This window comes from Amphibalanus amphitrite, unplaced genomic scaffold (assembly GCF_019059575.1).
Source record: "Amphibalanus amphitrite isolate SeventyFive unplaced genomic scaffold, NRLGWU_Aamphi_draft 001317F_arrow, whole genome shotgun sequence".
Classification (NCBI taxonomy): domain Eukaryota; kingdom Metazoa; phylum Arthropoda; class Thecostraca; order Balanomorpha; family Balanidae; genus Amphibalanus; species Amphibalanus amphitrite.
The window spans coordinates 173,449-188,817 of record NW_024882810.1 but is presented as its reverse complement, the minus strand read 5'-3'; the positions used below and the strand labels follow the sequence as shown (position 1 = coordinate 188,817).

At 50.5% G+C, this 15,369-nt stretch overlaps 1 protein-coding gene across 1 annotated transcript; it reads left to right on the top strand.

The window, feature by feature from the left end:
- The first annotated feature begins 477 nt into the window (after positions 1-477).
- LOC122372102 (histone-lysine N-methyltransferase PRDM9-like) lies at positions 478-4,964 on the top strand. Its single transcript, XM_043348975.1, has 7 exons — positions 478-540; positions 703-779; positions 1,109-1,202; positions 2,469-2,575; positions 2,966-3,108; positions 3,480-3,616; positions 3,924-4,964. The coding sequence occupies exons 1-7, from the start codon at positions 492-494 to the stop codon at positions 4,619-4,621; spliced, it is 1,305 nt and encodes a 434-aa protein (XP_043204910.1). The 5' UTR covers positions 478-491; the 3' UTR covers positions 4,622-4,964.
- Positions 4,965-15,369: the final 10,405 nt, after the last annotated feature.

The following is a 15,369-nucleotide window of genomic DNA, read 5'->3' as shown; positions in this document are numbered from 1 at the left end:
TGCATTTAAGCGAATTGTCTGTGGTCGGATATCTACTGTTTGTTTGGCGGCCGGTTTACTTTCCGCACACCTTCTGCAAGGCAATTCAAGAACCTTTTTATCGCCAAAAAAAAAACCTCCAAGACCATTTTATGTATGGTTTGACGCGACTTTCAGGGCCCGGCACGCTGTGGACACGAAAGCTGAACTGCTGTGGAACCACATCATCGCCGAGTTCAAGGACTTGGGAGAAGGTAATGATCGTAATCACCATTGTCGCTGGTATGAATAGCATGTCCTAGAAAAGACACCATTTACGGTCACGATCGGTTTTGGCGTTTATCGTGAGACCAAAAGCTTTGTCCTTCACTTTATGCGATAGCAACTGGATGTTATTCCAGCTGGTGCTGTTGTGGCTATGTATGTTAAATATTGACTGTGCGGGCATGACGTGATGTAATGTCAAATTCCACAGAGCCTCCCGAGCGGGAGGGTTCAAACGCCGCCGGAACATGGTCAACTACCGGGAGGAGGAGGACCTGGACGACGACGACTACATCTGTGAGTAACCAGCTACCGTCTCATAAGCAACAACACTCAACCTGTCAGTCTCCACATTCTGCTGTGTATTATACGGTCATATCGGCCGCAATACGTGGTCTTGTTTTCCGAGTCTTCAGTCTTTTTACAAGTAGAGATAATCTCTATTTCGTGTTGTTCCAGTCTGTGACGAGTGTGACCGCGAGTGGGAGGGCGACTGTCCTGTCCACGGTCCGCTGGAGGTCGTACCCGACACCAAGGTACGGAACTCGGGAGGGTGCCGCTCTATTGGTCCATTTTACATGTTATGGCATTTGTCAGCATGTAACCTTGAACTGGTAACCACGTTGATGCCAGATGTGTGTAAGCTATTGTTATTTGTTACAGCTCACGTTACCGTTGCTCGTTATATTCTCGCTTCTCACATTAAACAACTTTTCGATGGGCACTTATTCCCTTTGTCATGTTAGAATACCCGCTTAAACATTTCAGTAGGAAAGTCTTCCGTCATAATTATTTTTGAAACTGTCATTTGAGTAAAAACCAACGTTTAATTGGACGTTATTATCATCGCAACACGCGTGCACAGGTCCCGTTCGACACTGGCGATCCTGAGAGAGACATCAAGACCCGTCCCGAGTTCCTGAACCCGGGCCGGTCCAAAATCCCCGGAGCCAACACCGGTAAAATCCTCATTATTTTATTTTATCCGGCCTGCCGATTTAGATCCCCCGAGTTACTGCCTTACGATCCTTGAGGCCGTTTTGATACATATTGCTCTTTTGTAGCGTCAATAAATTGTTGTCGTTCAGTTTCCTCAGCTCTCCCAATTTCTCGGTAACCACATTGACTATCCTCCCTTTCCTGTAACCAGGGTTGGCAAGGGGTGGCAAAAACTGGTTTTTGCCAGTGGTTTTTACCGGTTTAAACCGGCTGGCAGAAACCCTGGTGGCAAAAACTGGCAAAAACTGGCAAAAACTCAGGTAGTCAAGGCTTGCAACTTTTCTGGTAAGCAATTGATTTGAAATGAACAAATGCATTTCGGGATGTTTAAGAGACGCGCTAAGTTTCTGAAGTTTGCCCCATTAGCTACCCGGGCTGCAATGTCTATGCATGTCGGTAGACATCCGTCAGACAGACAATGCATTTCCGAAGAATCTTGGCATTTCCATGCATCACGGTTAGGGTGCTACCTATTGCAGGTGCACACGTGCAGGGGTCGCTTTCGACCAGATCTCGAGAATGGCTCTGCCGATTGCGCTCAAATTTGGAACACCGTTACAGACGGATTAGTATGGGTGTCGCAGATAAGTCAGTCGGGATCAACTTTCTACGAGCGCACGTGTGGGACGACACTTCAAGTTCTCGAGAACGGCTGCGTCGATTGAGCTCAAATTTTGTACTGATACTGTTAGGAACCAGTGAGTATGGGTGCCGTCACGTGCACAAATGAATGGCAGGCACCCCTTCGCACTTCAGCATGTGCAGCAATCACTCTTGCACTGGCTCATTTGTCGCCCCAAAAAGACGTACTGGTTAGGTACTAATGGAAAGCGGGAAGCCCATGGAAATGTTTTAATTGTATGAAACACTGGTCGAATGGTCAATAGGTTACTTCTTTTTGAAAGCATACAACTTTCACTGAATCCCCCTTAGAATGTTTCCAATTCAAATGCATGTCTAGGGAAATCATTGTAATGGTTTTGAGTTTTTGCCAGTTTTTGCCACTTTTTGCCGGTTAAAACCGGTTTAAACCGGCAAATGGCATAAACTAGTTTTTGCCGGCAAAAATGCCAACCCTGCCTGTAACTTATTATACATTATGGCTTTCTGAGATGTATTTCACAATGCGACTGCTCACATTCCGCCCTCACCAGACTGAGCCGCAGCTGTGCTTAGTCTATGACAGTTCACCACCGTTACTCCTGAATTTCCCACGGTCCATACAGGCATTTGGACGGAGAAGGACCTGCCGGCGCGGCTGAGGTTCGGTCCCTACGAGGGTATCGTCACCGCCGACCGACGCCAGGCCACCGACTCGGGCTACAGCTGGGAGGTGAGAGAGTGGCGGGTCTGGGGCGGGTCTGCGTGGGATGTATTTTCGAATCTAAATATCAATCGCGCTTATCGGGAAACAACAAAAACGGAACCAGCCAGGGAAATCAGGGAAATTGAGAGAAAACCATTTTTGAACCATTTCAGATATTTGCATTAGTGTGGTACATGAAGAGAATAAAATGAATCAGTTACCCAAAGTCGTATTACTGGTTTGATGTTAGAAAAGCCGGTGTCTGATTGACATTGCTGTCATGGATGAGAAAGTACAGTCTTCAACATCTCTGTGATGCTGACACCCCCGATAACTAGTGACTCTTAACTTCTTGTGTTGTAATTAAACGCTAAACGGCCATTGAGTATTGACTGATGCACACTATCGGTTTTGCAGATCAAAAAGTGTCGCCGCGTGCACCACTACGTGAACGCCGGCGACTCGAGCTCCAGCAACTGGCTGCGGCTGGTCAACTGTGCCCGCTTCGAGCAGGAGCAGAACCTGATCGCCTTCCAGTACAAGGGCCAGATGTACTACAGGTAACGGTGAACGTGTCTAGCGCAGACCTTGCCCTATAGAAACTTGTTCACTGCTTCTCACGGCTGCCGTCATTCAGCTATACAGTTCGCGGCCTCATATGGTCATGGGGCGCTGGTACTTTGCAGTCAGAAACAACTGTTGAATTATTGGAACATTACTCGGTAATAATAACAGCAGCGGAGCTCTACTACTCTTTCCATTGTGGTCATTCGTGATAAGTCAATTTTTATTGCACTGTGACCCTTTTTGGCAGCAGTGATTGTATTCGGTACGTGTTAATTGTTATCGCGATCAGTGCGCACGAGATTCAAAATTCAGTGCTGACTCGTCGTTTTCTGACTCATAGTTGCACCTTTCGTCATGGCCACAGGACGTACAAGCCGATTGTGAAGGGCTCCGAGCTGCTGGTCTACTATGGAGACGCCTACGCCCGGGAGCTCAACATCAATGTGCAGACGTTCAGGAAGGCTCCGGCCGCCGCCCCGCCGCCAACAGCCTTCGTGTCAGGTGGGCGACCGAATATAGCATCTCCGATAGAATAGATATATTACAAAATGTTCAGTAGTAATTGGCCCATCAGTAAAACACATGAAAAATATCATTTTTTTCCGCGAGGCATGACTCATGGGCGGCTGACTGCCATCCCCAAAGGCAGACTGACTAGAGCGACATCTATATTACTGGCCGCCTCATCTAATAGATAAGTAGACAAGCGCAACTATGAGCTTCAACAAAATGCACATGATGTCACATGTTGATAGCACGCACATACATCCATGTATGCTGGTTTGTGGTAATCAGTATCATTCGCCAGGTGGCTCCACGGTCCGCTGCGTCCACTGCGACTACGCCTGTCTGGGACAGGAGCGGCTGGACAGGCATGTGAAGACATGGCACGGTCACATCGGCAGGAACGGACGGCACAAGTGTGAGCGGTGCGAGTACTCGACGAACGATGTGCATCATTTCAGTAACCATCGCCTCACCCACACGGGAGAGCGGCCACACCGCTGTGACGAGTGCGGCAGGACGTTTATTCAGCTCAGTGATCTGACCCGTCACCGCCGCATACACACCGGCCTGAGACCGTACGTGTGTGACGTCTGTGGGAAGGCGTTTAATTACTCCAATGTCCTAACGACCCACAGACGGATCCACACCGGGGAGAAGGTGCGTCAGTGTGAGCAGTGTGGCGCCGTGTTTAACAGACTGTCTCATTACACCAGACACATGCAGTCACACAACGGAGTGAAGCCGCACCGGTGCCAGGTGTGCTCGGCCCGGTTCGTCACACGACAGCACCTCACCACACACATGCGGACTCACACGAGGGAGCGGCCGTACGGGTGCTCCTTCTGCCCGGCACGGTTCACGCAGCAGTCGCACATGAGGAAACACGTCATCGCCCGGCACACACACGACTACCGACACAGGTGTGAGCGGTGTGGTAAGGGATTTGTGGCGCCCAGTAAACTGAGGAAACACAGCGAGAGGTGCACGGTGACCAGCTGATGTGTGTGCAGCTGTACTGGCGGGGTGGTTGTTACGAGCCTATTGTGATTTTATATTGCATGATATTGCCGGTGGATCAACTTATTGCAACAATGTGACTGTTGGCTGTGATCGTTGATTAGGGGCGTTGGTGCATGCTGCTTGATCAATTTTGGACTTAGTCGCACGCACACGACTCGATGACATTGCGCTACGTTATTAAATAACCTTGTGATTAGTTTTATTCTTTGTGTTACTGGACCCTATCGATAAATGGCTCGCTCATACTGCAATGGTATGCCTCATGGAGCGTTGTGTTGATGTTTTATAGTTTCATCTGTTCAATATATTTGGTGTTTGCCTATCTCGGCTGTTTCAAACATGCCGTTCACATACCATTGGCTGTGGTAAAACAGTCTATCCTATACAGTCTCTATACGGCTAGACAGCCGTGGTGCACAGTGCCGGTGCATTACCGTCCGGCCGTTCATGGTGACCTGTCTCGGTGCACCATGCCGGCGCCACACCGTCCGCGACACTGCAGTATGTGTGTGTGGTCATACCGCCAACACAGACGGGTTATATCACGGGAGACCCGGGGCCTGACGAACGGCAGCTGTGATTTACATTAGGGGGAAATGGAACAGTGCAGTAAGACTCTGTGGTGGTCGTGATTATACCAGAGCTCATAATATTGGAGTGAACAGAAAAAATCAACCATTGACTTCAGGACAATTGTTTCAGCTACATCACCGCAACGTTCTAAAGCCTTCAACGTTCTAAAGATTGATAATCAGTTGATAGAAGTCAACCGGTTGAACTTGGTTAGTCATAGGTAGTGGTCAGGTCTGGTTAGGGATGATTAGCTTTATCACCAAAATACTGCGTGGATGGGGCTGGAGGTATGATAAAGATAGTATATGGATCCGCAGGATATCTGTATCCATCTGTATCCTTGTTCAATGTTCATTGAGTGTTGATAGGGCCTAACGTACTAAAATGTTAACAAGCGCCAGGCCTTGACCATCCCCTAGATGTCTCCTGCTCAGCTTGCGATAGAGGCGTTTTTGGAATTTGAAGTGAGGATATGCCCCTGCAGCGTCCAATAGCGCCTGTTTGGATCCGCCAGTCTGTGTGCCACTGCGCGATTTAATCCTTATTCTGTTTTGTTTTTCCCCTGGGCCCCGGTCAGCGTCGGGACATACAGCTATGCTACATAGAGCTACATAGCAACGTCGAGACATAGCTCGGTCCCAGCAGTAAAGCTCTGAGGTAGTAAAGTAATCTTGGCTCGGTACCGCCCTGGTTTGGGCGGTAGCTGACGTCCAAGACGGCCGTTCGTCCCGCCGCTGCTCCTGTGGACTCCGTGGACGTCAACTGGCGAGACGCGGCGGGTTCACAGACACACCGGCATAGTAGTAGGAGGTGCTATGTGTTATTCGAGTAGTGAATTAAAACAATTTGTTGTTCAAGGGCGCTGTAGTTTCTTGGTTGGGAAAGCCAAAACAATCGGTAAATTTTTACTTAAAGGGACTATCCCACCTTCTAAAATGTTGTTAAAACCAGTTAAATTGTGCCCGACTTTATAGATTGGATGACCAGGAACACGGTTCTGGCATTTATTTTTCATTAAACATCTTAGGCTTCCCATATTCCAAACACAAACTTTCAAATATGTGACGTCACAGCCCAAAATTACCTCCTTCCCCAGGCCACATTACTGTCATAAAGCTGATTCTTTTTACTCTGTAGGCACCACAACAAAGTTCAGACCAACTTTAAAGCGATTTTTCAGCGAACAAACCCATTTAAATCAGAATGACTAAACGAGGTGACGTCACACTAACGGTCGCTCCATGTTGAAGATAGGGCCTTGTACAAGGCCCATTTTCAAATGAAGGGAACGAATTTCTTCAACACCAAGAGGCCGCGGGGGTTGCAACCTAGATAGATAGTGGTTTCTGAACCTCGCCGCAAACTTGGCTATCTCAACTCAAACCCGATGTTAAAGGTGGGATAGTCCCTTTAACTGTTACTTAACTGTTGTCAGTTGGCTCACCCGGCTGCCACCAGGTGGTGGGGATAGCCCTCACCCCTAGACCATCCTCACCAACATAAATACCCTCTGAAGCCTCATCAGTGGCACCCACCCAGCCGTACTTGGAGCCCAGGGTACACTGGTGTTCGGCCTCGGACCGAGCGGTCGCCAGGTGAGCGCCCATCTGCTGGCACCCGGACCGCGCCGAGGAGAAACTAGCGGACGTCGTTCGCCAGGAGATACAGCGGCCGGCACAGAGGAGCCAGCCGTCCGGACAGGCGCAGGGGTCGGTGAGTGTGCCTGGAAACGGGAGCGGGACGTGAGCAGAGGTCAGAGTGGAGCCTGTGACGATATACATAGGAGCACAGCTAGGAACAGACGTGAACAAGGTTCGAATGCGGTCACTTTAGTGAGCTGGGTTTTAACATTCCCAACAAATAGATACCTGTGCCTATGCCTACATATATGATGTGTGACAAAATGATACCTGGATTTGTATGTGTGCAATGGAGTGCCCATCCGTTTACCACATACAGATTACGGGTCCCTCCACAGATACCTACTTCCCTAGAAATGGTGACTTACCATGGTGACTTACCATGGACAGTCAGCTACGGTACCTCGGTGCCTCGTTGGTCAGATCATGAACTAAACCACCTGCTGCACGGTCGGTCCAAACAACCTCGCGGGTACGCATGAATACGCCCAGAAAATTCAGCATGACACAATCACCCATGCCAACTAGCTCTGCTCGGCACGCCGTATGCTACGTACTGCTACGTACATATATTCACGGGGACATGAGTTCGGTACTCTGTTGGTGCATGAAACAGACTTTTCCACAAGTCAGGAAATGTGATTTGCCGGCTGTTGAATGACTGCTTCAGCCTTAAATTGAATAGATGGCTTGGCGAACGGGCAATGTGTGATATGAACGATTGGCATTACAGTTTAAGCTAGGGCAATAACTAAAACGCTGAATAAGAAGTCGTTGTATTGCCACGAACGGAAAAACTACGCTTTTCCAATCAAAGTTCCTGATAACCTTTATTTCAAGTGTACCTCTGTCACCCTCTGAAGATTTGGCCCGTACACAACAGCACACCTGACTAAATAAGGTTGTACATTCCAAAAGTAAAGAGACGCCGTTGTCCAATGTTCTGAATCGTTGTATTAACATCATCAACATACAAATATAGGTACACATCATGAACAATCGGCGTCATTAGTACAATACACAGGACATACCTTGTATTCAACCCACAGTTCAACTATGTATCATTGTGAAACTTTTATTTTCATCTTGGCGACCGCAAACCAAGCTGTTTATGGACGACCGTGTACGACATGATCGAGTTTGGTACGATATATCGGTCACATTGTTGAAAACAGGCCATCGATATCAAGCGGTAACACACATTTTTGTATTGTTTGTCGCCGCCAATCACACACCGTCAAAAACACGGATATGAACACTGGGAGCCTTCGGGAAACAAAAACACACACCAGCAAACACGCACACAAACAACACGAACCAGCATCAGGCGCTGGCGTCGATCGCACAGTGTGACACAAGGTCAGGTCATATCAGGTCAGGTCACATCAGGTCACATCAGTTCCCCATACATCACGTCACCATTACCATCAGGTCATCACCGCATCTCATATCAGCTTCATCTATTTTCTGTCATACAAGAGCAGCTTGTCACAATGGATCCGGTCAACCTTGGTGATACAGCGCAGCAGTGAGCTAACGTGGAGCTATGAGCCATCGGTAAACATTGGCGGAGCTATGGACCAGTAGTGAGCTAATGAAGAGCACCGAGCCAGTGGTGAGCTATTAGCTATTTCCCGAACAGCTATAACAGCTATAAATGTGTCTTTTGTCTTGGCTTTACTTAATGGGTTGCCGCTACTCAAGAGCTAACAAGGGCTGTTAGGTAATTTATTAAAACAAGTGTACGGATGAGCGCATTTTCCTCAGTATTGTTTCCAAACTGTTTTGGACAAGGTGCCATACTATATCCTGGGCTGCATGCTGACCAAATTCAGATTCATATACAATCATAAACATCATTTGAGTATGATGCAGTGATATAGGTACCTTGGTGCCATAATTTTGCAAGAAAGCTAGACGACGAGCATATGTCATGTTTCAAGCTCTACATATTTCTACTGATGCAATATTCATGCTTCTTGCCCTCAGGTGCTGCTCGACAACCACACCTATATTGAAAAGGCCCAGCTCAAGGCCATCAATCTCAACCGACCTATGGAAGAGCAGCATCTGGCGGTGTGTGCTCTGACCACAAGGCTTGTGGGCAAGAGGTGCTGGCGACCCACACCATCACCGGCCGTTGCACTAGCCGTGGAGGGTGTGAGAGGGGCTTCGTTGGAGCCCAGTGCTGTGTGGCAACTAGAAATTGTGGTGCGGTGGGGGGTCGCCTGTAATGTGTTTAACATATGCAGCGGAAAGGCTGCCCATGACCTCAACTGTTTCTTGCGAGAAAAGGTGTCTCACCTTCAGCTGGACAGTACCGTAAATGACAAGGTTGTCAAAACGATTGCTGACCTGGAGGTGCGGATCTAGGCCTGGGTAAAGGTGGGCAACGGCAAGGACCAAAGAGCAGATGCGACGGTACCCTTTGGTCGATTCGTGAAGCGGTTTCTGTTTTTTTTTTCAATAGGTAAACAGTTGGTGACGACTCTGTTTTTACGGACTTTGAGACAAATGAAGATAGTTATTTGTGAAGAGGAAAATAGTAGTTGGCTGTTCATTGTCTAAGCAGCAGCCTAGGCTGTCCAACCAACAACCTAGGCTGTCCAACCAACAACCTAGGCTGTCCAACCAATAACCTAGGCTGTCCAACCAACAACCCAGGCTGTTCAACCAATAACCTAGGCTGTCCAACCAACTACATAGGCTGCCCAACCAACAGCCTAGGCTGTCCAACCAACAACCTAAGCTGAAGCAACAACCTAGGCTAACCAACCAACAACCTAGGCTGCTCAACTGACAACCTGGGCTGTCGGAACAACAACAAGGGCTGTTCAATCCAAAACCAATGTTTTTTTCCTCTCTCTCTCTCTCTCTCTCTCTCTCTCTCTCTCTCTCTCTCTCTCTCTCTCTCTCTCTCTCTCTCTCTCTCCCTCTCTCTATCGAGGTTGATGCAAGTCCGCGAAAAGTGCATCCCAGCTGGAAACAAGTATCTACTGGCTTCGCCAAGCAACAAGAGTGGCCACTACGACGGAGGCGTGGTCCTCAAGGCTGTCGTATACTGGCTTCGCCAAACAACAAGAGTGGCCACTACGACGGAGGCGTGGTCCTCAAGGCTGTCGTATGCTGGCTTCGCCGAGCAACAAGAGTGGCCACTACGACGGAGGCGTGGTCCTCAAGGCTGTCGTATACTGGCTTCGCCGAGCAACAAGAGTGGCCACTACGACGGAGGCGTGGTCCTCAAGGCTGTCGTATACTGGCTTCGCCAAACAACAAGAGTGGCCACTACGACGGAGGCGTGGTCCTCAAGGCTGTCGTATACTGGCTTCGCCAAGCAACAAGAGTGGCCACTACGACGGAGGCGTGGTCCTCAAGGCTGTCGTATACTGGCTTCGCCAAGCAGTGGCCACTACGACGGAGGCGTGGTCCTCAAGGCTGTCGTATACTGGCTTCGCCAAGCAATAAGAGTGGCCACTACGACGGAGGCGTGGTCCTCAAGGCTGTCGTATACTGGCTTCGCCAAACAACAAGAGTGGCCACTACGACGGAGGCGTGGTCCTCAAGGCTGTCGTATACTGGCTTCGCCAAGCAACAAGAGTGGCCACTGCGACGGAGGCGTGGTCCTCAAGGCTGTCGTATACTGGCTTCGCCAAGCAACAAGAGTGGCCACTACGACGGAGGCGTGGTCCTCAAGGCTGTCGTATACTGGCTTCGCCAAGCAGTGGCCACTACGACGGAGGCGTGGTCCTCAAGGCTGTCGTATACTGGCTTCGCCGAGCAACAAGAGTGTCCACTACGGCGGAGGCGTGGTCCTCAAGGCTGTCGTATACTGGCTTGGCCAAGCAACAAGAGTGGCCACTACGACGGAGGCGTGGTCCTCAAGGCTGTCGTTGAGGAGCTGAAGCTCGATCAGCCCAAACTCTTCACTGCAACGCGCCTCAGAAAATACTGCGGCACGACCTTTCTAATGCTGGCCCTGTCGGACTCGTACTTCGAGGTTTTGATTCAACACATTGGCCACGATAAAAATGTTCATAGAGAATGTTCATAAATCATATCAAAACTTCGTTTAAATATGTCTTGCCCCAGCACTGCACAGAATGGTGTCATCCATTCTCTCTCTCTCTCTCTCTCCCTCTCTCTATCGAGGTTGATGCAAGTCCGCGAAAAGTGCATCCCAGCTGGAAACAAGTATCTACTGGCTTCGCCAAGCAACAAGAGTGGCCACTACGACGGAGGCGTGGTCCTCAAGGCTGTCGTATACTGGCTTCGCCAAACAACAAGAGTGGCCACTACGACGGAGGCGTGGTCCTCAAGGCTGTCGTATGCTGGCTTCGCCGAGCAACAAGAGTGGCCACTACGACGGAGGCGTGGTCCTCAAGGCTGTCGTATACTGGCTTCGCCGAGCAACAAGAGTGGCCACTACGACGGAGGCGTGGTCCTCAAGGCTGTCGTATACTGGCTTCGCCAAACAACAAGAGTGGCCACTACGACGGAGGCGTGGTCCTCAAGGCTGCCTTATGTGATTAATGGTGGTTACGAACGCTGATTCGGTCGGTCGGCGGTACAAACGGGTGGACCTCTGGTAGTGAACTGTATTGGAAAACGGTCGTTCAGTGCAGGCTTCCACATTGCTGCCAAATAAAAGTAGACAGACAGCCCAAACCATTGGTCGAAAACAGCCAATCATTATCAGTTTTACAGTCCACACACCCGGTAACTTTCCATGCGACGACCGCGGCGGCCCGCTCAGGTGTCAGGCAGGGGGAGGGGTACTCACGGCATATGGAGTTACGTGGCCCGCCCAGCCGAGGCGGGGAGGGGGAATCGCGACATACTCCCCACTCGAAATCGAGATAGATTTCGAAAACCAAACGTCTAGCGCATCAGACATCACAAAGAAACTAAACGCGACGCACATAGATCAGAGCAGCACTTCGCGGCGACAGATATCACACAGGTGCGGCTCAGGCTGCCGCCTCCAGCAAGAAAAGCCGGCTGATCGGGCGGCGCGTCATCCGCCCACGCAAGTGGATGACGGCGGCTCTCGCGTGGCCGTCCGGCCCGGCCAGCAGTCTCTCCACCCGAGCTGCCGGCCACCGGCCGCGCGGTCCCTCGCCGTGCACGAGGACGACGTCACCGACGTGAGGCGTGCGATTCGGCCGACCGCGAGGTGACGTGCTCCAGCAGCGCAGGGCGCTGAGATACTCGGCGCACCAACGCCGGGTCAGCTGGTTACACATCCGTTTCTGGTGCCGCCAGGCCCTGCTGATAGAGGACTCTTTCAGCGTCGGGCACAGAACACCGTCTATGGTGGTTACCCCGAACAGTAGGTGGGCAGGGGTCAGTAGGTCTTCCCCATCACCCAGGGTGAGTGGACGCAGATTGATAAAAAATGAGAGCTCGTAGAGTGTTGCAGACAGTTCATCGAAAGTCAGGTGGCACAAATGCAGAGTGACTCGCAGGGCCTTCTTGGTTACAGTTGAAGCAGTGTCTCTCTGCTTCAGCAGAGAGACACTGACATCTACTGTTTCACTGAGACCAACCTCAAGACTGGGACACCGAACCGCCTCGTCAGCCTACCGGGATACCGGCTGTACCGGCAGGACAGGACGCTGGGACGTAAGAAGGCTGGAGGTGGTGTCGCTGTCTACCTTCGTGATACTCTGCAGGCGGCTCGGATTGCTACACCAGCGCCATCTGGACAGTCGCACGCCGAGTCACTGTGGCTTAGTGTTAAGCTAAATAAGAAGAGAGCCACCACCATCGGCTGCATCTACCGACCACCTTCAACGAGTGCCACTCAGGTGGATGCCGACTACGACTACATAGAGGAGCAGTTGCAGGCCGTACTCGCCGCCCACCCGTCTCAGAAGATTGCGGTGACAGGTGACCTGAACTCGGACGCGCGCACGAGTCCCGCCGGTCACCGTCGTCTCCTCGAGCTGGAGGAGCGCTTCGGACTGTGTAATGTCGTTTGCCAGCCCACTTTTTTCAGAGGTGACGTCCAGTCCATCTTGGATGTGGTGCTATTATCACGTGATTTGTGTGATTTTAATAACCCTCCTGCATGCTTTATCGAGACTTGTCATTTTGTGTCCCATCATCGCCGCGTCATTGTTCACTCATCCATACCGCGTGTTCGACATAAGCCTGTATACCGAACAGGACGTAACTGGCGGGTGTTCGATGAGCGTGCGTTCTTGGCTGATGTCGCAGGAGTTGACTGGCGCGCGCTGGTCAGACGTGATGCTTCCTGTGAGCAGCAGTGGGATGCTTTTGCTCATGCATTGACACGCTTATTAGATAGACATGCACCCATCCGTAGGTTTAAGGTCCGTAACCCCGCTCCTCCAGCGGTCACAGAGGATACGCTGGACGTCATGCGGCAGCGCAGGGAGGCCTTGCGGTGCGCTGACGCTGACACCTATCAGCGTCTGAACGCGTTAGCTAAGCGTGCAATTAGGAAGGACCGGCGTGACGATATTACTGAGCGTGTGCGTGCTGCTCCTCCGTCGCGTCTGTTCAAGGAGCTGGAGTCTGTTATCGCTCCTAAGCGCGGCCCGTCAGTGTCCCCTGTTGATCTCACTGCCTCAGAGCTGAATGATTATTTTTGTTCTATCGGTAGAACTACTCGCGACACAGTGATGGCAGAGTTTGAGCGCTCAGATCGACACCCTCTTGATGTTCGGCTCCCACGCGTCCACACGGGAAGGCTGAACATCATCCCAGTGACGCTTGATCAACTTCACACCGTGCTCTTTAGCCTGCCAAACAAAGACCCGTGTGTACCGGGTGACGTGCCAGTCAAAATTTTAAAATCATGCTTTAACTACATCGGTCATCTTTTACTGCAAATTATTAACTGTAGCATAGTCACTGAGTCTGTCCCTTCCAGCTGGAAGTGCGCTGTTGTCATCCCTCTCCATAAGAGAGGCGAGCCCTCGCAGGCATCAAACTTCCGACCTATCACTAATGTACCCGTCATATGTAAAATCGTAGAGAAGTTAGTACACCAGCAGATCTCCAACTACCTCGAACACTATTGTCTCTTTAGTCCCGATCAACATGGTTTTATGGCACGTCACTCAACTACCACGGCTCTTTTAGCTATGACCGATCACATACTCTCTGGCATGGACCATTCCGAAGTCACCCTTTTAACTCTGATTGACTTAAGCCGTTGCTTTGACGTTGTGGATCACGCCACCTTGCTGACCAGCCTGGAACAGCTCCAGATATCCACGGGCTGGATCCGCAGCTACCTGGCCGGACACACACAGCGGGTACGAGTGGGTGACAGACTTTCTGAGCCCTTGCCCATTAACATCGGCACCTTCCAGGGTTCATGCCTCGGCCCATTGTTGTTCAACATCGTGAGCAACAGCATCGGCTGTTACATTCCATCCAGCGTCAACGGCTTCCGCATCTTGGCCGTTCGCTATGCAGACGACACCCAGGTTGCGATAACTGGCCCTCGTAGCCGGCTTCCAGAACTGAAGCTTGCTCTGGAGAACGTGTTGGACACGCTGTGCACATGGTTTCTCCAGCACGGTATGATGGTCAATGCCAGCAAAACAGAGCTCCTCATGTGCGGTGACCGTCGCCAGCTGGCTCGGATCGACGAGCCTCCTCAGATCGAGTTTATGGGTCAGGTCCTTGCGCTATCGCGAACTGTCAAAAACCTTGGTGTGGTCATGGACCCCGAGCTCACCTGGGAAGCGCACATCAACACCATCATCAACCGCTGCTTCGGCATTCTTATCGGTCTCATGCACATCAGACACATTGTTCCACATTCTATTTTACCTCGGCTTGTCGACTCTCTCGTTTTGTCCCATGTGCGGTACTGTGGTCCTGTATACGGTAGCGCCAATCGCACGACCATAGCCAGATTACAGAAAGTTTTTAACTTCTCAGCCAGAGTTATCTCCGGGCGGCGAAAATTTGATCATGTTTCTGATGTGCTAGACGAACTTGCATGGCTGCGTGTACCCGAGTTTTTAGCGCATGTGGACATGTCACTGATGCATGGCATTCTTAAGTCGGGGAAGCCTGATGTACTGCGTTCTTATATGTCCTATAACCATGAGCACGTGTGTCGAGACACCAGACAGTCGCACCTTTTAGCCGTATGTCGTGCGAAAAACAACCATGGCAAACGTCGATTTGTGCACCGAGCCGCCTCCCTGTACAATCGAATGGCGCTGCAAAACGGCTTGGCTGGTCTGAGTGTAGCAACGTTTAAGGCCAAGATGAAGGACTTACTGCGCCAGAGTAATGCAGTCGGGTAGGTCTATGCCGTGATAGAGTACTTGTCACTGCTATGCCGTCATTGTACCTCTCAATTTATCTGGTGTGTGTATGTGTGTTTTTTTTCATACCTATGCATATTGTCATGACGATGATCGGAGAATAGCCCTATTTTAGCGGAACGATCTGATGAAGTGCAATAAATAAATAAATAAATAAATCCGATCGTTCCTGTGGCCAAGCGGTCGTCAGACGGCACAG